Source organism: Epinephelus fuscoguttatus, linkage group LG10, assembly GCF_011397635.1.
Source record: "Epinephelus fuscoguttatus linkage group LG10, E.fuscoguttatus.final_Chr_v1".
In the NCBI taxonomy this organism is placed as follows: domain Eukaryota; kingdom Metazoa; phylum Chordata; class Actinopteri; order Perciformes; family Serranidae; genus Epinephelus; species Epinephelus fuscoguttatus.
In genome coordinates this window covers 26,347,904-26,374,671 of record NC_064761.1, presented here as the reverse complement: position 1 = coordinate 26,374,671, position 26,768 = coordinate 26,347,904, and the positions used below count along the sequence as shown (strand labels likewise).

The 26,768-nt window shown below is 41.1% G+C and overlaps 1 protein-coding gene across 4 annotated transcripts in view; it reads left to right on the top strand.

Moving 5' to 3' along the window:
- arhgef18b (rho/rac guanine nucleotide exchange factor (GEF) 18b) overlaps positions 1 to 26,165 on the top strand; it is a 58,101-nt gene extending 31,936 nt beyond the window's left edge. For 3 of the 4 annotated variants that reach the window (XM_049587565.1, XM_049587564.1, XM_049587562.1), the window contains 17 exons: positions 363 to 613; positions 1,113 to 1,238; positions 1,677 to 1,794; positions 1,937 to 2,191; positions 2,385 to 2,461; positions 3,287 to 3,465; positions 3,644 to 3,717; positions 4,058 to 4,243; positions 4,724 to 4,870; positions 5,221 to 5,336; positions 5,907 to 5,975; positions 6,165 to 6,212; positions 6,346 to 6,627; positions 7,854 to 8,003; positions 17,332 to 17,683; positions 19,544 to 19,687; positions 20,126 to 26,165. In XM_049587565.1, the coding sequence (XP_049443522.1) occupies positions 363 to 613; positions 1,113 to 1,238; positions 1,677 to 1,794; positions 1,937 to 2,191; positions 2,385 to 2,461; positions 3,287 to 3,465; positions 3,644 to 3,717; positions 4,058 to 4,243; positions 4,724 to 4,870; positions 5,221 to 5,336; positions 5,907 to 5,975; positions 6,165 to 6,212; positions 6,346 to 6,627; positions 7,854 to 8,003; positions 17,332 to 17,683; positions 19,544 to 19,687; positions 20,126 to 20,454 (2,903 nt within the window). In that variant the 3' untranslated portion in view covers positions 20,455 to 26,165. The remainder of the gene's footprint in view (positions 1 to 362; positions 614 to 1,112; positions 1,239 to 1,676; positions 1,795 to 1,936; positions 2,192 to 2,384; positions 2,462 to 3,286; positions 3,466 to 3,643; positions 3,718 to 4,057; positions 4,244 to 4,723; positions 4,871 to 5,220; positions 5,337 to 5,906; positions 5,976 to 6,164; positions 6,213 to 6,345; positions 6,628 to 7,853; positions 8,004 to 17,331; positions 17,684 to 19,543; positions 19,688 to 20,125) is intronic. The other variant, XM_049587563.1, reaches the window with a different exon arrangement.
- The last annotated feature ends 603 nt before the right edge of the window (positions 26,166 to 26,768 follow it).

Here is a 26,768-nt window from a genome sequence, read left to right as displayed (position 1 = left end):
TTCAGCCCCAGCTGGCATTGCCTCTAGTGACATCACAGTTTTTCACATTATGCGCAGGTGACTCTGGAGGCACAAAATGCTTTATACAGATTTTTTTTTACTAATAGATATAGATATACTTCCCAAGATCTGTAGACAGACTTTTACATGTAAAATCAGTTGAGCTCCCTTTAAATTGTGGGACTGTTTTAAGGAATAACTTATGCATATTTATTTATTTATTTGTTTGTTTTTTAAATACGTAATGGACATTTTGAATAGCATGAAGCAGCTGTTGTGAGTCATTCCATATCATTGCAATACATTATAGGTATATGTGGTTTATATGGCAGAACATAAACATCTAACGTTTTGTCATACAGAGCTGATGCAGACGGAGATGCACCATGTGCGGACACTGAAGATAATGCTGCGTATATATGTCCGGGAGTTGAAGGAGAACCTCCAGATGGACTCGGGGAGGCTGGACTGTCTGTTTCCCCGCTTGGAAAACCTCCTCGAGCTTCACACACATTTCCTCTCTCGTCTCAAAGAGCGGCAGCGAGAAAACCTCGTCTCACCCAGCGACAGGAACTATACCATCAACAGAGTGGCGGACATTCTGATCGCACAGGTACAGAGCTAATTTGGGCAGCTACTGTAAAATTTAGTCTTAGTCTCTTAATCTGTAAATGAAAATGCTTTTAGTCATACTTTATGAATTTTATCCTCAATAGTTTTAGTCTAGTTTTCGTTGATGTTCACTCAATACTGAAGTCGACGAAAAGTCATGACGTTTTAGTCAACTTTTACAGAGAGCCTGGATGACTACTGCATCCTTCTTCAGAGAGTCCGTGGTTAAATCTGAACTCTCAGCTCTGTCAGAGAAAACTCTGCTGAGTTTGGACTGTTGACGTGCAGCCCAGCTACACTCACAGACAACCAAGCCTCCTGCCTGCCTGTCAAACAGCAATTGAACCATAAACCTTCTGGAGACAGTCACACATGCACAAAATGATACACAAATTATATGTAATCAGCATAATACATGTGCCACGGTGCAGTGTGAGCAGATACACAACCACAGACTGCAATAACAGAACAGAGAGATGACAGTGGTCTTTGTTCTCCAGTTCTCAGGTGAAATAGGAGAGAGGATGAAGGACAGCTACGGAGATTTCTGCAGTCACCACACTGAGGCTGTCAGCTACTACAAAGAACAGCTGCAAAACAACAAAAAGTTCCACAACATCATACGGGTAAGACACATTGGTCTTTTCATTTTTGATGTCAGATTTAATCCACAGTACATGTGTGGGAAAAGCTGGAGTGCAGAAATTTTGTCTCCCCCCTCTGGCAGTGAGACTAATTACATGATGAATGAACGATAACATAAAAGAAAATAAACATCAGGGATAAAATAAATTAAAAATCACTGATTAAAGGGTAAAATTAATTCTGGAATAATACTCAAAATCTAAATAATATAAAGCTAGGTTTTTAATTTCCTTTTGCTTTGCCAATAGCTTTTTGGCAGCTATAGGCTTGATCAGAATTGTGTGAATTTGTTTGCCGAGGGCTTGAAAGTAAGTGACGTTCATTTAAATGTGAAAGTCCCATATTACAGCTTTAAGGGCGTTCAGTCAGTTTGCAGTCTGATAAATGTTATACTGAATAATAACCTTTTTTCTTCCCAGAAAATCAACAACCTGTCCATTGTGCGGAGGTTAGGAGTGCCCGAGTGTATTCTCTTGGTGACGCAGCGCATCACCAAGTACCCAGTGCTAGTGGAGCGCATTTTGCAAAACACTGAAGGTCCAGTATTTCATGTGCATTTTACTGCTAAAATAAATCCCTATTGAGGAGAGAACACCTGTATATTTAATGAGGAATAACTTGACTCAGTATAGTTTTATATTGCTGTATCTATAAAATATCGCTTTGTTTCCGTCTCTAGCGGGTACAGAGGAGCACGAGGATCTGACTCGGGCTCTGGGTCTAATTAAAGACACCATCGTTCAGGTTGACGCGCTGGTTAATCTCCACGAGAAGAACTCTCGACTCCGAGACATACACAACAAGATGGAGCCAAAGGCGCTGGGAAAAATCAAAGATGGACGAGTGTTTCGCAGGGAGGACCTGGCACAGGGCAGAAGACGGCTGCTGCACGAGGGCACAGTCAACTGGAAGGCTGCTTCTGGCAGGCTCAAAGGTATGAGTAGGCACAATAAAACAAGGCGCTTTACTTAGCTCCTGTTTAGTAATGTGCATATATGTGTTCCAAACCAATATGGCTGGCATTCTGGCCCTTAAGAAAGTTTTAAAATGAATTAGTAAAAAAGATACTCATACATCTTTTCAGCTTGCAAATTTACAGGTGTCTTTTGTGGTTGTTATCCTTTTAGATATTCTCGCAGTGCTCCTGTCAGATGTGTTGCTCTTGCTACAAGAAAAGGATCAGAGATATGTATTCGCTACAGTGGTAAGTGATTTATCTTTTCTGTCAATATAACACTAAGAACAACAACATGTGTGTTAAAGAGGAATACTTGAGTCATGTGCTGTAAGATGTGAGTGGGAGCAGAATTGATGATACACGACAGCAGGGCTGCTGGATTATGGCAGAAATTATAATCATTGATTATTTTGGTCAGAATTGAGATCACGATTACTCAGTGTCTTAGGGAGCATCATGCATTTATAAAACTTTTTTAAAAAGTTCTCTTCAAACATGGATTTTCTTGAATTTTAAATATTATTCAACTAAAAAACAAATTTAAAATAAATGTAAAAATATATAAATATAAATGGCTAGCAAAAGAGGTAGAGACCCCTAGCTGTTGGTAGAAGAGCTGTAGACTGTGATTAAGCTGAGCAGCATGCAAGGAAAGGAATTACAATATAATATATCTGAATTTATTTCTCACTTTTTCCCTGATGGTCTAAAGAAAAATGTGCTAGTTGATTTTTAGAAATAAACTCACTAAGGGTGTCTTTAAAGTTGCTTGATCTACTGAGAAAGTTGCCAAGTTGGCAACACTGAGCGCCCTGCTGTGAAGAAAACAGGTGTGTTGAATTTATAAGACAAGTCAAAATGAGAGCATTATTGCAAAACAGAATGCAGCACAATAACCGTTTTATCTCAGTTATCTTGTTTTCATAGTTGTTTGAAGCCAAAATCATAATTGGAAAAAAAGAACAATTGCCCAGCCCTGAAAATGCTATTACTACCTCAGGTACCAGAAACTGAAAAGCTCTTGTCTCTTTCCTCCTTCTTCTTCATCCCCTTTCATTGTTTTCCCCCCAGGATAACAAGCCGTCAGTGATCTCCCTTCAGAAGCTGATTGTCAGGGAAGTGGCCCATGAGGAGAAAGCCATGTTTCTTATCTGTGCCTCCTCCAATGAGCCCGAGATGTACGAGATCCACACCACCTCCAAGGAGGAGCGAAACACTTGGATGGCACACATACGGCAAGCGGTTGAGAGGTAGCTGCATTCATACAGAGAGGAATTACACAACCTTTCATTACTGTTACTCACATTTTGTGGAAAGTTTTTAAACAAGATAGGGGAAACATTTAGGTATAACAGAAAATGTATCATAACCAAACTCAGTTTCAGCTGTCTCTCCATCCGTAATGGTTTCTGTCTTGTGTCCTCTTAGTTGTCCTCATACAGAAGAGAGGCTCTTCAGCGAGGAGGAAGATGCAAGGGCTTCAAGGTTCAAAGAATTTCAAGGTAAATGCAGATCAAAAGCAATGACCCCTGGAAAATCATAAAGTAGGTATAGTTGGCCACAAGAGGGTGCTCATGTATCGTCTTAACCTTAAAATTGTTACAAGTTGATTTGTCTTTGTTTTTCTTTACATCTCATCTCAGTAGAAACAGATTTAGGACATACAGATTTTACTCCATGTATCAAAAGCTGTTTATGACACCTATGACTTTTACAGGTGTGATGAAACATAAGGGTTGCTGTGTAGTTGCACAAGAAGTACACGTGTTAAATCCTGCTTCTCTAGCTATTGTTTTAAGGAATTAAGTCCTCTCTTGCTCCTTTTCATGTTTCCCATCGCAGAACGGCTGAGCAAGAAGGATGCAGTGGTCGTCCAGGCTCTTACTGAGAAGCTGCAGCTGTTTGCGGAGATGGCAGAGTCTGTGGCAGGTTTAGAGGACACAGCGTCACGTTCCAGACTTCTGCTTCGAGGAGATGCCTCAGACCTCCAGCAGGGGGAGGCCCTGCTCAAAGGAGCGATCACTGAGGGTGGGACGATGCTGCATGATATGTGTATCTGTTTCAGATGCAGAGGCATTGTGTGAATTTTACACAAGATTTTTGTCAATTTTAGGTTCATCTACTGCAGCTATGTAAAAAAAAAAATCACTTGATAGGAGCATTGTTGCATTTCCACGTTCAGCTTTTCAACTTCAAAATCAAAAATGTGTTTTTCCCTTTAGCTGTAGTGCTATTTATCAGTCTAAATTGTTTCAATGTGAGTTGCAGATTATTGGAGATGTCAGCTGTAGAGATATCTGCCTTCTCTCAAATATAATGGAACTAGATGTCGCTGAGCTTGTGGTGCTCAAAGCTTAAAATGAACTTGTTGTGAGCGGTTTATCTCCAATACTCAGCAACTCGTACAACAATCTAGACCAATAAATAGCACTACTGGTAAGAGGACGATATCTGTCTATCTATTTCAGGGTGAACTACCCCTTTAACTTGCTGTCTCTTTCACTATAGTGGAGAATCTGCAGAACCTGCTGCAGTCTGGGGTGAGGGAGGAAGCACCACCCTCGCGACTGGAGGAAGGGGGCGGCTCGGGGCTTCTGCCCAGGCGAGCGGACACCTTTGGGGGCTATGACAGCAGCCCCACCATCCTCAGTAAGAGTGAGTCCAGCACAGTGCATGCCCTGAGGAAGCCTGCCATCTAATGGATTTGCAATTGTATTTCAGCGGCCTTTATGTCACTAATAAATCCTGAATTCTAAACAAATTTGACTGTTGATTCCTTGAATTGGTTTTATTGGTTGAAGAACAAATTTCTCTGGGGCCTAACTTAAAAAAGAGCATTTCAGGACAGCTGTAGGCACACATTTATACATGTATATCAGTGTTGTTTCTGTGCAGTGTGTGTTATTGTCAATATCTCTATGTACCGGTTTGGTTTAATTACTTGTGTGTGTTTGTCCCTGTGTCCGTTTCCATGTGTGTGTCTGTGTTTTGTGTGTCTGTGCCAGATGGCAGTGTGAAGAAGAACTTTTCTGGCGAGTCCAGAAACAGAGACAGAAGCCAGAGAGCCAGTTCTGACCCTCAGCTCAAAGACCTCTGTGGCAGCCACACCCTGGAGCAGACGGTAGGGGCTCAACACACACACACACGCACACACAGACAAACAGTATATCTTGGGATGAGTCATACTGTTCCTGTAAATAGTAATGACTAGACCAAGTCATCTGGAAAGTTTCCATGTCCTGATGTTTACTGTAACCCTGTTCTCCCAGGTCAATTCATTTGTTTATAAATAGATAAAGCCTTGATAATATAAGACTGAGACTGATCGGGCAGACAGAGTGTAACGACATGTTGTTGACAGTGAGCAGTGTGTGAGAAACAAAGCCAGTTTTACTCCCTGTTGCAGGAAAACATGCCCCATATTGAGTTACTGACAAATATTTGATCGTTGTTATGCTGCTCAGCTCTCATATAAAGCTTGTAGAGACAGTTTTTTAACATTATTTGCTACACAGAATAGTACTAGTTGTACCACCATGGATAATACCAGGAGCTCAATCAAATTTCTTTTGTATTTTAGTGTCTAGGAGGTACAGAAATTACATCCTATACCTGTATATAGTACATGCAGTGTGTTTGTGATGTTGTTTCATTAGTATGAGCTGCTGTGTGTCTGACTGTTGTTGCTCAGGTTGATGAGAGCTGCTGCACTCCCGCCAGATGGAACCGCATCTGGTCCAACTCCTTCCCTGAGGCTGAGGTAAGCTCTCCTTCTCTGATCTGTCACCTTGTGCCAAACAACTCTGCCGGATTTGATATTCATAGCCATGCCTACTGAACTGAAAAGATGTACCTATGAGAAGTTTACAAATCCAATTAAATACTGTGTTGTTTTGGTGATTTCTGTAGTTGTTTGATTATGATAATCTTCCCTTTGTCTCCATTCTAGTTCTTTGACAGAGTGCTGATGCTCTCCCAAAGGCTCTATAGTCTGCAGGTAACTAACTGAAACATGATATATTCTGTGTGTTTGCAGTTTCTCTTTTACTGTACAAGTCCCAGTACATATGTCACGTATGTTCTCTAATGACCTTGTGTTATTTTTCACCTGTCCCTGTCTCCGTCTTCAGGCCATCATATCACAACAGGACAGTCACATTGAGCTGCAGCGAGCCTCGTTGACAGAGCGGGCCTCCCTGCCCGGCCGCCACAGAGGGAATGTGCTCCTGGAACAGGAGAAGCAGCGGACTCTGGCTCTGCAGAGAGAAGAGCTGGCGAGCTTCCACAAGCTGCAGTCTCAGCACCGGCAGGAGCAGCAGCGCTGGGAGAGGGAGAGGGAGAGGCACCGGCACCAAGTTGAAGCCACCGAGGCCCGGCTCCGACAAAGAGAGGAGGAATGCAGACGGCTGGAGGTGAAGTGCTCTGTCTTCCTTAGGCCTGTGGGACAAGTTGAAAGAGTGAAAGATGTGTGTGAAAGGCTGAATTTCGTCAACCCGCAGCTCTGCGTTACTTTTGAATTATGGTCTCATTGTTCTATGTTTGATTTTCTCATTTGCAGTGAATAGAAATAAACTGTTCCTTTCTGGAGGTGAAGTCCCTCCTCTTCTGGTGGACCACTATGGGACCTTATTATGGAAAAACTATGTATGGTAGTTAACAGCGAGAGACAAAATAATGTTTGATCCTGCTTGAATTGTGTTATGAAGTACACATATTAAGTTTGTCAATTTAAAAGGAACTTTTGCAAGCCAAGTTTGTTGTTAAAAGGATGAGTCTGAAAATATGGAATTAGAAAGACTACAGTCTTAGCGTTCTCTCTTCCTGAAGCTACGATGCCTGTGTGTGTTTCTCAGCAGGATGTACTCACACAAACAACAGGTCTTGCTTGTTCTTTCATGTCCCAGCTGATAAACAAGACCAAGAGTTGCAGGATAAAATGCATCAGGCGAGATTTCGTCGTATTTGTGCATGGAACATAGCTAGCTAGCTGGTGTTGGTGATGTATATCATGTGAGACGTCACAGTTCACAGAAAGCTTATTGTTCTACGACAAACCTCCAGCTTGCTCGACTTTCAAACTTATCTTTTAAATTGATACACATTTCAAACTAAGTTCAAGTGGGGGACACCGAGAAAGGGAGGGCCTCTCGTAGTGTTCTAGTTTTTTATGACCTGTATACAAATAGCTTCAAATTGTTTTAAAGACCTTTTGTACTTTCTTTCAAGTTAATGTCTCGTGTTCATATGTAAATTTTGCACACTAGTAATTACAAAAACACAGGATGTACAGGAAGGCAATCCAGGCACTCTGAAAAAGTACAGAAAAAGGAGGAAGGAAATATTAAAAAGCCTTTATTGTAGTGGCTAAATCATTAAAAGAGCCAACATGTTTCGACCACTGCAGGTCTTTGTCAGGCCTTCAGAAACATACAACACCTATATAGTGGCAGGAACCAATCAGAGGCCATCACATGACCCATATAATGGCATGACAGGTGAAACTAATAGACAATAATGGAAACAAAAAAACACAGGATGACATGAGATACCATACCCAGAAAAAACACAGGATGTATTTCACAAATAGTATTTCATAAAAATGTCTTAATGTTGCTTGTTTTTTTTTTTCTGGATGCAGGAGCAACTGGCAGAGGAGCGCAGGGAGCTGGAGAGTCAGAGGGAGACGTACCAGCAGGACCTGGAGAGGCTGAGAGAGTCCACCAGAGCTGTGGAGAAAGAAAAGGAACGCCTGGAGCACCAGAAGAAGATCAAGAGGAAGACTATTGAGGTGGGAACTGGTAGTAGAGATGATGGCCTAACAGTGTAACAAAATACAACCTTTGCTAATACAGAAATATCACAGTATGCCTTAATTTTAGAGAAAAGGCTCAAGACTAGCAAGCAGGCTGTTGCTAGCTAAGACAACATTTAATTCACACAAATAATGAACTTCAAAAAAGTAAAGGAGCAGCTGTAGTCCAAAAATGGATGTGGACAGCAGGCACGCATGCTGCTCTGTTTATACCACATTAGCTGCCTGCATACACGGATGTGTTTGCATGTTTGTCAGTGTGTACGGTCAGCAAATTAGCAGATGGTGGAATTCACGTCAGGTGGATCCTCCCAGCCACACAGACACAAACTATAGATGAAGCTGAAGCTAACAAATGTGAAGTATTGGTTCAGTTTGCGATACAGTGTGATTTATTTCAGATACACTTAACTATAGCTTGAAGGTGTTTTTCAGTTTTATTACTGATGACTGATTGTATGAAGGATTTTTATTATTACTATAGTTTGTAGGGGACTTTGATTTAAAAAACGCCTCTGAAAAATAGGAAACTCAGATTGAAAGTCACAAAAGAGCATGCTACTACACTTTCAAAGGTGTGTGTCAGAAAATGGAAAATGAGGTGGAAAGCAGGGTGTTGGGTGACAGGGAAGTGAGGAGGTAATACCAGGAGCCGTGGTGCTTGTGATGATTACTCACATGATAAAGAATGCGAAGGGGCTTTCCAGTCTCTCACTTCCTTTTTCGCCGTTTCCTTGCATCAGTTTTCCAAACCTCTCCCACCTAGCCTCTCTTTTTTTCTCCTTCCATCCCATCCCCTGGCTATGAATCTTGTACCCACCCCTCTAAGGTGGAGGAACACTGAGGAGCCAAATATATGTATGAAGGAACCTTTAGTTCTTGAGTTAAGGTAGAAAAGAAACCTAGGTTTCAGCTCACGCAGCCTGTTTCACAGATGCACAAATGATAAGCATGCATACAACAGAATACATCTCCACCTAGGCAGGGAGCAGTCTTTCTCCTCACCTCTCTGTACCTCTGCTTCTCCTCTCTCCTCCTGGTGTTATCCTTCTTTCTCTCCTTGCAGCACAATGCCGGTCATTGTTTGTGAGTTTCATGGGAGAGGAGCTTTGAGAAGGATCCACTGACTGTAATTTCATGCCTGGTGCTAACAGATCTGCCAAGGAGCTACAGTAAAGTTACCTAATATCAGCCTTTAGTGTTTTCAAAGGCACGTATCACCGTCACAGTTTGGTTGATTGGCATTCTCTGTGAGAGGGAAGGGCAACTGAGGCATGGGAAGTTTTGTCTTGATAAGACTTTATCTTCTCATCAGACCAAGTAGTTACAGACAAATGTGACTGTTCTGGTGTCACTAATGGGGGTGGGCAATGTAATTTTACAATATCAATATACCGTGATACCAATAATTTTCTGTAAAACTTAAACTTCAAACCCTGACAAAACAAAACTCATAACTCATAATGCTATGATGAAAAACATAAACGAGAGAACTAGAAATCACATGAGGGGAGGCAACAGCTTATTTGAAGTCAATAAAACCAAGCAGACTTTGTCTTTGCATCACCAGTTGTTCTCGCCCCAACCCCTTGGCGTTCCTGTTACCTAGCAACCAGCTCGGCTTGACGAAAGAAGGAGTAAGCCAGTAGGGGTGTAATAATCCATCAATCTGGATCGATATATCGATTTAATGATCAACGATCCAATAACAGCGATCCATATCATTACTTTAACATAGGCTTTTATTTGAAAGTCTGTGTCATTGTCAAACAGCAGCAGGCAGATGGCAAGCAGCCAAGAGAAAGAGGATGAGGATAATGTTACTTGGTAAATAAATCAGCAGAGTTGAAATAATATGGATTTCAGGGCAAATAAGGATCAACAAACAGAGCACATGGCGTATGAAAACAATGACTTTGCAAGATAAAACAAGATGTACCTGCCTGGACGAGCGTCTCACCTCGCTAACTTCTTGCTACAGCAACATTAGCTGCTCTGTTTTAACAATGTTCAGCTAAAAAAACATGCACTGTATGGCCAAGAATAAAAAAGAAAGGGGTGGCAGCATCCTCTATAACAGACTGTGTTAAATGGGCATTTAATATCGCCTAATATCGATCGCAGACCCCTGAATCGTACTGAATCGAAATCATATCGTTGCAGACTTTGTAATATCGGAAAACATCATATCATTGTCCAAAGAATTGATATAATATTGTATCGTGATGAAACTGGTCATTTACACCCCTATAAGCGAGTAAGTTAGTTGGCCCTAAATCATGGACCCAGAGATTGTTAGTATATATATTTTTTATATACAGTGTTCTTCTATAGAGTAAACAGTACCCTCTATAGTCAAATTTAGATTGAGTGTTGGTCCCTCTGCTCTGTGGGTACATTTTTAAAACAAGCCATCTGGATTTGATCACAGGGAGAGGAGCGTGAACATTAATGACAGCTCCACCACCTGAGTCACACATATGATTCTGTCATCAGGTGGAGGCCGTTTAAAACACACCTAATTATGACTAATGGATGAGTCAGTGTGTTCTTCTGCTTCTCGTCTTTTTTCTGCTTCTTGAGAAAATAAAAAATGTCAGTGCACGTACAAACTGGATCTCTGTTTTCCACGAATCTGGACAGATCAGCTGACGGGCTGCACTGATACACATGCTTCCATACATGGGACGATGTGTTTTTCTGATTAAGGCTGTCTCCGGTGATGTCATTTGTTCCTCTCTGCTGTCTGACATTCCTACCTGGTCGACGCCTGACAGTTATCTGGACTTGCCAGTGCCTCTCGATCTAATGCAAGAGAAGTAACTGACAGATGACACAATGCCATCCATTCAAGTCCAGACTCGTCCTCCCCCCAGAAAAAAGCTACAGTGCTTTTTTTGCAACTGAGTGTTCCAGTGTTTTGTTATTCATCTACTGCAGTTTCACTCATAACATCTTGAGACATCTGGCTGCCGATCTACCATCCCAAAGATTTCATGGTAACAAGATTTGTCAGAGACGTGCCTCAGTCCTTAGTTAACTGGAGTCTTAACTCAAGACGTACACAAACACAACCAGCTGACATGAGTTATTGCATTTCTCATGTCATTACTGACTCTGAGCAGTACCTAGAACACTTCACAGGGACTTGTTGAAAACCACATCCTCAGGCTGGACTGACCTCATCTGTTGTGATGAGTAATGGCGGGACCCTGGTAATTACAGAGGCTGTTACTGAAACTGAAACAATAGGATTGTTATGTGGTTTGTTTGTTTGTTGCAAGGACTGCAAGATAAAACCTGAAGCAGGTTAAATTTAGACCCTATCGAGACTCATCACCCCATTAAGTCATGCCCATAATATTTGTTTCAGACCAGCTAAGTAGTGTGTTTGTGTGTTTTGTACACACTCAGAATGTATGGGTTGCAGCTCCATACTGTTGGCTGCGCTGTGGGAATTTCTTGGCTGCGGTAATGGGAGATTTGGAAGCGGTTTGTTCCCCCTCTGCGTCAAACACATCAAACAGTCTTTTCATCAGCTGTGACCTCAGGATCTGTTCCAGGCTTTGGGCCAGCCTGATATCAACAGACATTTAATCACCGGCACCCAACATTAAGACTCATCAGCAAACCCGTGGAGCTATGATTAGACCTCATAAAAAAAAAAAAAAAATACATGCCTCCCTGTAAGTGTGCATGTGTGTTTCGGAACATATGTGAGTGTTTGCACAAGAACGGTGCTAGTTGCGGCATGTCCTAACATCAGAGGAACTTCTCTTTTATGTGTTATCTCATGTGATCGCATTTGGCCTCTTGATAAGGAATGCATTGGGCTCAGGCTTTTTTGTTTGGCTCTACCCCAACAGAGCCTCGGGTCCAATTGCTCAATAGTCCTGTGAGTGCAAAGTCACAAAACGTGTTCATAATCAAGGTTAGAGCTGGAGCTAGGGATTTGATTGACAATAAATAGTCGAGAAGAGAAATGCAAAATACAGCAAGAATCACTGCAACAAAGATAAAAAAAAATACGGACTGGACTTAAGACTACAAGGTCAAAGGTTCAACACCCGCACTACTGTGGAAGGAAATGCGTCAATGAGTAACTCCTGCTGTCTTTAGTAAATTATTTGAGGTGCTTTTAGGCAAAGCATCCAGTTTAACGAGTGCCCCTTTCTCCTGCTTCACCTGCAAGAGCAGAAAATTGTTAAACTGGATTGCCACCTGGTGTGAGTAACTACATGACAGAAAACATTGCTAAAAACCTGCCACGATTTGCAAAGTTCAAGAGAAACATTAAAAGGTCAGTCATAAATGGTGACCTGTATCTGTGTTTCTCACACTCTGAGTTATCTCTTCCCCTCTTTGGCCTCAGTCTCCAGGCTGATTTATTTCACGGGGTCTGAAAAACCCTTGAAGAGTCACCCTTTACACATCAACACCCTCACCATGTACACACACACACACACACACACACACACACACACACACACACACACACACACACACACACCTAAATGCCTGTGACTGGCCTCTTCTATAATCAGCTGGTAGCAGTTGCTTTGAGAGGCTAAGACAGAACACCAAGCTCGAGGGCAGATATTTTCTTTTTACGCCATCTGTCACTGAAGCTATCCCACCTGTTCGCTGCACACTGTATGCAGTACTGTTCTGTGGCCTCCTTCAGCTAAAATATTGTCCAAAAAATTACCCATGTGAAAGAAATAAGTGGCTGGATATAGAGAAAGTTGAAGATTTCAGGGCGTCTTGTTTGTTTCCAGACATTGTTTCTTGAGATGCGGTTAATGTGATCTAATAATGATTTTCATTATTAATGAATCTGCACATTATCATTATTTTTTATAGTTTTAAAAAACATCAGGAATCCAATATTAAATGTTAAAGTCCAAAATCACGTCATCAAATGTCTTGTCTGACCAAAATAGCTGGAATCAGAGAATGATGGGAGTTTTATTTTATTGATAAATGACTCAGCAGATTAATCGGTTATTGAAATGGTTCTTTAAGTGACTTATCGCTTCAACTCTAATGTGATGTCCCCATATATTGTATAAAGTGGGTGTAGCCACTGTGATGTCACCAACTGATTCGTGAACCCATTTTGAATCCTCAAGTTTGGATTGTAGACATCTTTAATTTTTTGAGTCAGAAGTGACCACATTTGGTTGAGATGGTGAAGATAACTCTAATGCTAGCTGCTAACGTGGTTAGCACGAGGCATTTAAAACTATGGTTAACTGTGATAAAGCTAATGCTAAATTTTGCTACCAAAAAGAAGGCTTAAAACCATTAAAACAAAATGAACTCCCTTGAAAAACTGACAATCGTACTCATTAGAGCAGGGGTGTCAAGCATATGGCCCAGGTGCCAGAACCGGCCTGCCAAAGGGTCCAATCCGGCCCACGAGATGACTTTGCACACCTCATACTAATGCTAAGCAGTGTCGGGTCGAAACACTAGATACTGAAATTCAACAGATTTAAAGCTGTTGAACACTGTGCAAAATATTGTCAACCAGCAGCTTCAGTACAAAAGAATCTGTATCAGCCTTCTGTCTTGAAACAGTAATGAAAGTGAGTAGTCGACTGACTGAAAGTGGAAAAACTGAGACATACTGTTGAATTTGCACATTTTCTGAGGTTATCGTGGGCTGTTCATCATTAGTTTTGTAAATGGATGAACATTTTCACAGTTGACTTCTTTACATAAATAAGGGAAACATTTTAAGAGGTTGTTATTTATAGGTCACTATGTAATGGTTTTAGTGGACCACTGGAGGTCAAAGTGGGTTGTATGTGACCCATGAACTTAAATGAGTTTGACACCCCTGCGTCAGAGGGTCTTTTAGTGCAACCAAAACATTACAATTAACTACGCCTGTGCCCTGTGAATTTTGGATTATGCTATGGTTACATTACCTTACCAACATTGTCGCCGTGTCACCAACCTGTTTAAACAGGTGATTTCCTTTTGTAAAAAGAAAAAAAAAATCTGTAGAGGCCAAAACTGTTGTGTACCAGGCTGTAAACATGTTTATTTCTGCTGTAAAGTTGGGCATTTTAATATGGAGGTCTCTGGGGATTGGCTTGCTCTTGGAGCCAGTTTTGGCACTTTGCAGTTTTTGGCAGGAGTCCTGACACTGAAACATTGCTCATCACCAAACTTAATAAAAAACAGTATTTACTCTGCGTAATTATCACATTTGTAAGCTGTATGAACAGCTTGAACAAAATTTGATTTTGGATTAGACCAATTTGAGGCTGCAGTGTTTATTAATCTCACTAATTCAGCACAGATCAGAGCTGCACATGGCCCATAGAAACTAATACTCAAGTCAGTATCTCACACATGTTCACTACCACACGTCAGATGGTCTAGGTAAGCTTCAGCAACCAGTATCTCCTTCCCACTGGTGTCACGTTGTGTACAAGGCGACACATTGTGCAGTGAGTGGAGATATGTATGATATGGGAGTATCCAGGCAGTTTGCAGGATGAGAGGAACCTGGCCGTATAATTAGCTCGTCCAGGCCTGTCATTAACAGAAACCTCTGGAAGGCAGCCAGCGCTAATTGTTTATGAGCTGTCAGTCAGGGCTCTTTGTGCTCTGAAGCTTCCGCACAGTTTACTTCCCTGGAAACCTGCTGTTTGTGCCGCTTGAAGCCGATCACCTTGTTCTGGGAACAATGCAACATCTGTGTGCCAAGATGAGTGAGTGCTGAAGGAGGAAAAATGATGAAGGGGAGAAAGAAAGGGGAGATTTAGGGAAGGAGTTATGGAGACTTTCCCACTGCAGGGGCCTCTCTCTGCCTCAGGGCCTGTCATGCTCTGCTGTTACAACTGGGGGAAGCGCACACATACACACAGTCACAGTCAGATGAGTTTGCCCTTCATGCCTTGTGAAACACTGTCATCATGTGTTCCTCTTCTCCACAGGAAGTATTCTACATCATCATCAATCATGTAGCATGTGGGCTGAATATCAAACAGAACAGTTACAGACTGATGTCAAACTTTACGTTAAAGACATTTCTGATGATAAAACTGGTGTTAGACTCACTCATGTTTGTTTGGTGTTACATTATCATGATGATACTGGCCTATTTCTTAAAATGTCAGATATAGATGATATGATGATAACTGTGTTATCAGCTTTGTCTTGTTAGCTTATTTAACCAATCAAACATACAGATTAAAAGTTGTTTCACTAGTCAGTACCATCATTTCACATTAATAACCAGTAGTTGTTTATTAAAACCTTCTACTGTAGTCACTTGTAGTGCAACATCTACGTTTCATTTCTCATAAATAATGCATTTGTATTATCATTGAAATGAAATTTTTACTGTCACATGTTTCAGAGGCTTTTCAACGCAGCTGAGATTCAAATTCAAACCAACAGCGTCTCTGTAAAATGTTACTATTTGTGAAACTTTATTAATAAAAGATCTATTCAGACATAAATTATTAGTAAGTGGCTGCTCAAAAACCCACATGTACTTGTCCAGCTATGATCAGAACAGATTTTGGAAAGTTTTAACAACTGAGTTTATATTAAAGTTCTTTCAGAAAGGACCTGCTGTTATAGAAGGTCATGCACAAAGTTTTGCACCTTTGCTTTATCTCATAATAGCTCTAAGTTAAAATTGGTATAATGGAAATAACCTGGACTGCTTGTTTTTTTTGTGTTTTTTATTTGGAAAAAAATGCATTTAAGGCAACCAAAAGATGTAATACATGTTAATAGACATGATCAGAAATGCAGGTGTGTCTGAAATAACTGGATTCTGTCACTCATTTTTGGCTCAGAATAATTAAGAATTTTCTCAGGGAAAAGTTTTAGTTTTACATTCTGTATGATTGTGATCATTTCAGCAATCAGTCTTTGTTAATGGACTGGAAATCCCCCTAATCTCAATGTTCTCAATCAGCTCTCGGCTTTAATCAGCCAAAACATCAAGCACTTTTCTTTATGTTCGAGTCGTCAAAAAAGTCATCATATGTATCGATCTTAAATATTTGAAACGGTTTCAAGTCTCATTTTTCCACATCGATAGACTTGTACCAGCTGCTCTTTGTCGCTCTCTCTTGTTGATAATGTTTGCTGTTGTCATTCTTATGTTCTCTGCTATTCACCAAGAAAAGAAAAGTCATCATTGTCATGTTATAGCCTTGTTATATTTATCTTCTGATAGACATTTTAACTTGTATGCCCCCAGTATTTACCTATGAAATTGAAAATGGTATAGAACATTAATATTTTTCAAGGTATTGTATCAAAGTTGAAAAATACCAGTAATGTGACAACACTGCTTTATGTATAACCAAAGCTGAACAGCCCAAAATTGCCAGTTTGTGTTTTGACTTTTAATTTTGATGTGTGATACATTTTATGCAACATGTTGAGTCACAGTTCTGTAGAAAGGCTTAAGCACAGTGAAAAGATGCCTGTTATAGTTCATGTGATGCAGGATATGTGGGATTACTAACTCAAACAAACCCTACACCACTCCATTGTTGCCGAAATCCTCCTGGTCAATGTGATTGAATGCAGATTGGATGATAATGTTGACTCCATCTGTAGATCATCTTTCCTTCAGTCTAGTAATTAAGTGGACAATGCAGTCAGTGTCTTTTATCCACTGATGTCATGAGAGCCATTTTCTTGTTCCCCTGCTTGTCTAACAGCCCTGCCTGTTTTGTTAGGCACGCCTTTATGTGCACAGGGACTATTAAGGGTTTTATGTTTCTCATTTTGTGTGTGTGTGTGTGTGTGTCTGTGCGTGTGTGTTTGTGTGCGTGCATTGTCCTTGAGTCTTTTGGAACACATCAAAAGCCTGTTACCAAACTTACCAAAGTGTGTGCTCAGCAGAAAGAGTCACATGTGTTTCTGATTCCCTCTGTAGCCCATAAATACCCTGCTCCTCAACAGATTATGTTTCTGTAATGACGGCGTCACACAGACGATTTATACTGCGTATCTGCGTGTGTGTGTGTCTTCTATACTCTTAGGCTGTTTTAAGTTTTGTTTTGTTTTTTGTCTTCAGAAATATACTCTCATACATAGCTAACAGCAGGCTGCTTATACACACACAACATGCAAACTCCACGTTCCACAACTGCGATTCTAAACTGAATCCGACCACAAATATGGATAATTACAGTGCAGAGTTGGGAAGACATCCTCTCTGAACTTGAATACTGATTTTGAAGTCTTATATGATGATGTTTACAACAAGTCCTCAGTCATCTTTCAGCAGATAACATCCAGTCTTCTTCTCCTCCAGGTGGCTCCTATGTCCGGCAGTCTGAACGGGGAGCTGCTCCTGTCCTCTGGCCTCAACACCTCCACCACTGTCGCTGACCTGCCGCTGCCTCAGAAGCCCCTGGTGCGCGCGAGCCTGTCTGTCGCACCGGCCGACTATCCAGAGCGCCCTGAAGTGATGCTGCGGCGGGACACAAGCTCTTCCACCTTGCCACTAAAGACGGAGGTGCCGCTTCACCTCTTCAGCACCACCAACCAGCAGCACAAACTGGTGGGGGTGCAGCAGCAGATCCCCACCAAGCTGGCTGCCTTCAGCAGCGGCAAAGGGAAAGGAGGCAAGATAGGCAAAGCCTCACATCGCACAGACAGCACTGGTAAGGAGTTAGACCTCACAGTTAGGGTCACACCTGTGTACCTTTCCATCTCTGAACATCTGCCGAAAAAATTAATCAGCAGTAACTGAAGCACACACACATCTGTACACACTGAGTCTGCACTACAAACAGTCAGTAAGGCCCTGTAAATACCAAAGCTGCCTTTTTTCCAGCTCTTAAACCTGGCGCTCTCCAAGAAATAGCTGGCAGGGAGTGCTTGAGAGTGCTTTGGTGGCGCAGCACTTTTTCAGTCGAGACAGTTGATTGTTTCTGGTTGATACAGAATATCCACAAAATATCAGTGCAAGGTAGTCTTTGCTCCGGGTGAAGGGAAGGCTGAAGCACTTATGGAGAAAGGATGGACCTGCTGCTCTACATGGGGCATTAGGGAAAGATATATTATTATACACAATATATAGATATAGTTCTCCTCCATTAGTGTCAGTGTTCAGCACTCGTACATGTAAGATGAGACAGTTGGTCTTTGTCCCTCCAGTTTGACTGGATGGCTAGGTAGGTAGGACAAGTGTCAAGCACAGCATTTTACCCAAGCGGCACCCCCCATAGACCCCCATGTTAAAATGCCCAACTTCTCAGTAACAGTTTTGGTCTCTTTAGCTATTTCCCATCGTCATGATGACTGTACAGGTTTTTTTTGTTGATATATAACTCATCTGTTTGCATTTGGTTAAGGCTTAACATTACACCTAATTAAAGGCGAACAGCTTTGAATGACAGGCTGTAAGTCGATAGTGTCCACAGCTCCACCCTCTTGCCCAAATATTGGATCATAAAAAAGTATGATTGCCTCAGGAAACAACGGTTCAGTAGATACAGCCCCTAATGTACACATTCATAGATGTGCATACTATGGCTGCAGCTAACTGTAACTGTCATTTTTGATTGTTCTGTCCTTTATTTTTTCAATGAATCATTGGTTCTTTACAACATGCACGACAGTTTTCCTACAGCTCATGATGACATCATCAGTCTGGCTGGACATCGGCTCAAAACTTATATGAATAATATTCAGTTTGCTACAAAGGAAGGCAGGAAAACAACACATCCTAGCTACTAATCGTTGCAGCTCTCGTGCATTCTTTAATGTACATCTACATATTAAATACAATGGTTTTTTTCTTGCATATGCATGCATGTATGCCAAGGACTTCTGGGAAGAAGAGATCTTGAATCCCAGTGAGACCTTCCTGGCTAAATAAAGGATGAATAAATAAATAATATCATGTAACTGATATTTTAATGGGACTTTAACAGCCCTGTAATGTCACATACAGTGTGAATGAATAGTCTGTGTGAGTAAACATACAAAGGATGATGATTTCATCTTTTAAATACAAAGAAAACAAAGACAGAGGAGTGTCACAGTAAAAGGAGAGGGTGAGGTGTGTGACTTTTCTGTTACACTTGCACTAACAGTGCATCAGTTGCCAACTAATACCTACATCAGATTATCATAACAGTACGCTCTTTCACAATGTGGCGCCTGTTACACTGAGGTTTTCTCCTCTTATTCTTGCAGGTGATGTATAACAGTGCAGCATGATTGGTTTTAAAATGAATTTTTCTCACCCGCTCTTTGTCGGTATACAAGCCATCTGTTCCTGACATGAGCTTGACCCGATCAGCATGATTTAAGTGGCTCGTTAGGATCACATTAGCTGTCTAAATTGGGTCAGCCCTCTGATTTATCAAATCGGAGCCTGAGAGAGAGGCTAGGCCGCGCTAGTTTACCAATGCAATCTAATTTTACAATTAAATCACCTTCTGTCTCTGTTTGTCTCGGTTTCTTTGCTCCCTCTTCCTCTCCCTCCCCTGGTCTCCCCCTCCTCCTCCTCTCAGCCTCAGTGGATATGAAGCAGATGCTGCCGCTGAAGCTGTCCGCCCGAGACGACAACGCCCTCAAGGCCAAGCGCTCCATCAGCCCCCACCAGCAGCTCCCGCTGTCAGCCCCTCCTCAGCCTCAGTCCCTGCATCAGCACGCAGGTACCTTTATACACACAAACTGCTCATATACATACACACACACACACACACACACACTTCCTCCTTCGCTCCGTTGGGACAAACCCAAACACAATCTCCTCCCGTCTGTCTTTGCCTGCTGCATTATTAAACTTGGTTCTCACAGACACAAACATGAGACGCACACATTCTCCACCTGGGCAAACCGGACCCCACCCGATCACGTTCCTGTCTCAAGCTTACATTCATGCCTCACCCTGTGTAAACACCTATCAGTTTCACATGCTTCAGTGTGATTAATGGCAGGCTGTACTGCTGACACAGACATTTTAACACTTTAATCCTCTGCCCTTACAATTACTGCTGAGGCAGGATTTCAGATGATAGATTTCAGTATATAATGCTATTTTTGGATTAATCCCTTGCTCTCTAACAGCCTTTCTTGCATGTCTCCAACAGATCAACTCAGTCCCCCAGACAGTGCCGGGCCAGACACCCAGTCCACCTCCTCCATCAGCATCTCCCACCCTCCAAATGTCCAGAAGCCCCCCATGCCTCTTTCACAGTCTCATCCTCAGCCCTCTGTGCAGCCTCCCGCCATCCCTCCCCACTCTCAGAGCACCGGCTCCCTCCAGTTCCCGTCACATCTGCAGCAGCAAGGCCACAGTGCCAACGCTCAGGCACATGTCCAGGTAAATGTTCACGGGCTCACTCACAGCCACAGCATGCCGCCACCTTACAAGATCGCCACAGAGGACCTCAATAAGGAGGACGTCATCTTCTTCTAAACTGCAGTCTGCTGCCCTCAGATCAACCACTAATCACAAAAACAGAAAAAAAGAAGAGAATTATGGGATAGTTGCAAATTAACGATGTGTCAACCTCCAAGAAGCCACTTAAATGCGATAATGTGATGTTGATGGTTGTTGAGTGTGGGCAGCTGTGGTGTTATTTAGGGCTGGTCAGGTAAGACGGTTTAAGTATCTTTACACAGCAGCAATCCACAGCAGAGAGCAGAACCTTTGTCAGCACTTCTGTGGTCCACACAGAAAGAAAAAATGATCTTGAAGGAAAGATGACATTTCTATTTTAACACTGCTATGTTTTTAAGATGCCACAGTTTCCTTTTATTTAAGTTTTAGTTTAAGTTTTTAACTCAAGAGGACAACAAGTATGAGGAGGAAAACAAAGACTTCTTCTAACGTGTTGGAAAAGGTTTAAATGAAGTTTAACCAATCCAAAGACATTAGCTGCGGGAGCTGATTTGACTGAAAAGGACAACATGAAAGAAAAATGGTCGGGTGATTTTCAGACTCCGGTCAGGCTGGTCTGTGATGTGGGGAAAAAAGCGAAAGGTGCAGCGATGGCGCTCTGGCCTTAACCATCTGCGTCTTCTGGACCTGGATTCGCAAGAAATGATTCAACAGGAAGTCAGAAATGATCCAACTCTTAATACAGGAATACTTTCTGCTTGATGTTTCATTTGCACAATGTAAATACTCCATTCCAGACTAATGAATGAGCTTTTATGGACAACATGTTTTTCGTTTGGTTTTACATGTGTCAAAATTTTTGAAGGTTCATTTCATTGTGTTGTTCTTGTTCTTCTTAACCACGCTGATTTCAGAAGGCTGAACGGTGGAGTATATTTCGAGTGTTGCCACTGGTTGTGAAACCTGAAACAGGAGTTACTTTTTCAGACTGGTGTGTAATAATTCATTTCAAATAAGGGAGAGTCCAATTTGCAGCAAATTCATTTTTTTCCCCAACTCATGCAGAGTGAACACACTCAGGAAAGCCTTTATTATGTCTGCACAGTTTGAAATTGTGTCTCAAAGGCCTTTGCACACTGAGTCTGTTTTTTTTTGTTCGAAATTATCACACGTCTAAAAATCCATCAGAGACATTTGACCAGGAATCAGTGAAGAAAATGTAGCAGCGGGACACAGCCATGACAAGACAGAGGAACAGGGTGCACAGAATCATTTCATAACTCAGACAGCTCACTTTCAACAGGTCAGATAGAAACATTCAGGTGGATTATGATGAAGAGGAGGTGGATGTAGACCACACATAAGATGTGGAGGACAGCTTGGCTCTGTCATGCAGCTGTGGTGCCACATGAAAGACGGAGGGAGTGGTGACAGCCAGATTGGTAACTCCAGTTTAGAGAGGCAGAAAGGAAAGGAGGAAATGTGTCTCTTGATTTTGTCACGTATTAGGAATTTTCACAACAAATACAACAATAAAACGCATCAGAATCTGTTTGCAAGGTTTCTTTGCATAACGATTTTTTCAGATGACGGATTTAAAAATGCATGGGAAAGAAATGGACTCAGTGTGCAAAGGCCTTTACTTGCATTATTCTCAAAAACACACAGGTTTTACCGTGCAATCATTATTCTTGCATTAATAATATTCCTAAAAAACATTTCACAAGTACATTTTGTTGCATAATTTAATACAGAAATGTACAGCAGATAAATATGTACATTTAAGCATGTACTTAAATTAAATTAGCCTTCAGACTTTAAGAGTTTAAAGGTGTATTTGATTGTAGAACACAATTGCGCATACACTGGCTCCGTATGCATTTCTTTTATTTTGATATTGTTTCGACCTTTGGGCCATCTTCAGGATCAACAAACATATGTGATATGTATGTCGTATATTTCCGAAACTTTTAGCAGAGCTGCTCTTGACCCTGTAGGAAATGAGCTCATCTTTGCAGCACACTGCACCGTGTAGACATCAAAAAAGCCTCGCTGAGTTTGTTCCACTTCATGTAAAGTATCCCTTTAAGAGACACATCTTTGAGAAACACATCTGTTGCCATTTAAGTGGAACCGTAGTGCACTGTGTAATTCACGACATTTCATGCTGCATGTTGTTTTAAGGGCAAAATTAACTTTTATTTTGAAAAAAAGAGAGAAGATTTGGGGTTATAAACTTTCAAGACGACAAAAATAATCACAAGTTTCATACAGAGTTTAAATGCACTGGAAATATTTAACCCATCATCATAATAACAGAAATATGACTTTCTGATTTTGCACTAGTTGATCCAGTAAAATGAAGGCCTCTTTGTGTTATCTCCAGATGACTCAGATATTGACAGTAAGGCCCCACTGTGCATACTGGAGTTAAAACTGGTGTCAACACTGTTTTATATCTCTCAGTCTCTGTTATTCTGGATTGGCTTCACTGATGTGATGCATCATATTATAAACTACACATCCTCCCTCTTTAACCACACATATATATTAAGTACAGTATTCTGGAGAAATGTGGTCGGAACATTGAAGCAGTTTAAAGGTTATGGATCGTGGCCTAATTTTTCACTCAAGTCAGGAAATGAAAAGTTCAGCGAGTCACGTTTTTGAAAGCTGTGTCTCTGCTGACTTGGCAGGATGGGTTCATTTCAGCAGAGCCGGTATATCTTTGATATATATATATATATATATATATATATATATATATATATATATATGAAGATGACCGTTTTAACTGAGACCCTGAGGTCTCATCGACGCTGTGTTTTATTGATTGCTGATAACATTTCATTAGCTGCGTCTTAAATCTCTGCTTGACTGAAAAGCGGTACTGTGACGAGTGCAGTGGTCCTGCAACAATAATGACTATCAGCTTTTGTCTGAAATTTCAATCTTGATCTGTCTTCACAGAAGAAATACGGAGATGTCCATGTGATTTCCTGTCTCTGTACATACGTGATAACCCTTTAAATCATGAAAGAGTTGACACATTGATGTGTTTGTGTCTCTGGAGGGAAAAATGTCGACGATTTTTGTCTTTGTCCAAGTAAGCTTGTCTCTGAAGCTGTGATCACTAGCTGGAGTGTTTTTGTATATTATGTATATTGTTGTACATACTGTGTGTGATATCCGCTGCACCGGCTGCCCTCTTACACACTCTTGTATTAGGAACAGAGATATTTGACATGCATCATGATGCAAAAGTCAGCCAAAAGTCTGTTTGTGCATATGTGTATATACAGTTAAAGTACACACATGAGTGTGTATGTACTATACGGTACACCTTGCTTGGGGTAGACTGGTGGCAGTTTAATGAAACCACAATCAGTTGTTGCTGTTGTTTTTGAATGAACTTAAAATGAAGGTGTGCATATTTAATCTCCTGACGTGTGTCGATGTTGTAGCATTGAAGCCGAGGTGCACTGTCTGTCGTCTTTCTCCCGCGATCCATGAGTGATGTTTCACCAAGATTATGTAGCAGTCGTGAAAACTAAATCATCTGCTTGTTTCAGTTGGTTAAACCAAAGACACGCTGTGCTGACTGGGTTCCTGTCTGTGTGCTCTTGTATGAAGGAGAAGTGACACTGTGCTGGTTGTGTGGTCGTCCACAGAGTCTTATTACTTGTGAAAACATCCTCCAGGGAGTGTCCATCACGAGTGTGTTTACAGCACATTGTAGTCCAGCTAATATCCTGTCTCGGGTCTAATTTTTGGATTTGATGTGTGTTTGTCTTGTTTTAAATCCTCATGTCCAGATCTGAAATATCTCTCTATACACAGAGATTCACTTTGAAACCAGAATACACAAACAATAAATCAAATGGGGCGTCGACGTTCCCTGTTTTCCGGTTTATAGAGGCACAACCCAGCTCAGGATATGAGCTCATCTGAAACTGTCTTAGAAGATATTTATGTACACCATCTCTTAACAAAACAACTATGTAATATCAATGTGCATGTGAACACACTTGGTGGTTTTCAGTGGGTTGAGCCCTTCAAATATTCCTCTAGACTTTGACAAAACAATCTCAACTCAGCATCCACTTACAAGCTTTTTTACCTTGAGCTTTCAACCCTATCACATGGTCTTCATCAGCATAGTTAAAGGGATACTGTTGTGATTTTCAGCCAGCTCTGTATCATAACACTGTGGGTAATATGTGTAAATGAACTGTGGTAAACTTACCGGTGCCCAGATCTCCCTGCTCATCTCTCAGCTCACATGGATTTTTGCTGGCTCTAGTGCTGTTGCTCGAACTACAGATTGTACTTGTGTATTTTTGTATGCCCGCCACCATGGACACAAAGAGTATAGAAGCAGATCGAAAGAGAGACCCGCCTCTTTTTTGCTCAGATCAAACGGCAAAACTAGACAGTGCTGACCACTGTTTAGCTGTAATACTAGCGTGAACAGGAAGTGGACACCATACTATTTCCTGTATTGTAAAAACAGGCTGAAAAAAATGAGATCAAACGGTAATACTGAGCAGTGCTGTTAAAGTATGGACCAAAATTCTGTTACTGTACAGCATATTTCTTGCCTAAAATGTTTTCAGAGACATATCTTAGCTCACTGTTTGACTGCAATACGATCGCCAGATTGTTTGTTGCCAGTCGACCACCATTTGTTTCCTGTGGAAAAACATCCACACTCTAAAAAAGAATCCACTGGTGCAACTTTTAAAGATTAAAATAACAACTTGCATGCATCATTTTAAGTAGTTCCAATTCTGGCATTTTTGAGTCAGTCCTATGAGTCTTTTATAATTGAACAAACTCCAACGGTTTGATTAAGTTGAACCAACCTAATATTTATCCAACAGTTGTGGCGATGTTAAGTGGTCAAATTATTTAAGATATTCTAACTTATTTATTTTAATTCCATCCTACTCAAAAAATGCCAAAAAAAATATTATTTGGTGCTGAAAAACTTATTATTTTAAGTGTTATCCACCAACCCAATGAATCTTTTTTTAGAGTGCAAGCTCGCATTATATCACCCGCCAGCGAGAGCATTTATCGGTTCAGTACAGTGCAGTGCATTCTGGTAGTTGTAGGTTTTCTACCTCTTGAACGCGAATGCCACAGCCCTTGTCCTCTGTTTTCATTGGTCACATAGCACTGCTTTTTAAAAAGTATTTGCGTCTTTTTGCAGCACAGACAGCCTAGTTTTATTAAAAGATCATTTTTCCAGCAGTGAAGTACATCTTTAAAGGCCCTCACAAGCTACAATTCCTAAAAATGCTGTTGTTGAAATCATGACAGCTGCTGATCTCGACTGTTGTGACAAGTGAGCAAACTTCATCTGCTAATGAAGACCATGTGATGCTGTTGAAAGCTGCGGAAAAAGTCGTTAAGTGGAGCTCGAGTTGGGATTGTTTGTCAAACTACAATTTCCAAAGTAAAGAACGACATGTTACGCTTAACTTTTTGAGACATTCCCACGTCTGTCCATGTTCCTGTATTTCCAAGTGTCTACTCCAGGTACGAGACGAGGGTGGACGCTGCCTTGTTGGTGCCACTGTTTGAATCAACTGAAGTCTTAACTATTGCTGTACTGAAATGCTGAACCTCTTTGCTCTGTTTTAAAACTTGGAAGCCAGTCAGTCACATCACTGTGTGTGTGTCTGTGTACGTGTGTCTGTGTGTGTATGCTCGCCACCAAAAACACAGCTGAAACATTTCTAACCAACTTGTTTCCAGTCGTGTTTTTTTTTTTTTCTTTTCCTTTTTATACACGCATTCATATTGGACCTGTTATGTGTAAATAATCATGAACATATTTTATTTCCTCGGCCAATTTTACACTAGTCACTTTGGATAGTAGCATACTTGAAGGGGAAAATGAATGTTTGTAATGCTTATTATTATTGTCTGTGAACTTTTATTTACCAAGAGCTGTCTAATGACGTTTGTAGCACACAGCAAAACTGATTTTTGTACCGTTGTATTTTATTCACTGCGAGATGTTTAGGACTACCTGTGGACACAAACTGCTGCCTTAGAGAGAGTTTAGTAATAAAAAAAAGTCTTGAAATGATTCTTGCTGTCTTCTGAATTTTTTAATCACGGCCGACAAACGCTAATTCTTTGGTTTGCTGCATACTTGGATCATTGCTGTTTAGGCAAAAGTCAAGCATGCGATGATTATCATTGAGTAAATTTGTGTTTACAAGGATTTGTCTCTTTCTTCCCCCTGAACAACTACCACATGTAACATATAATTCTGTCTCATTATTTAGATTTCTATTCACTGCTTGTCAAAATAATCCTGACCACCCAATTAGCTACCACCCCAGCCATTCCTCAGTGTTTAGGAGGTGCGCTAA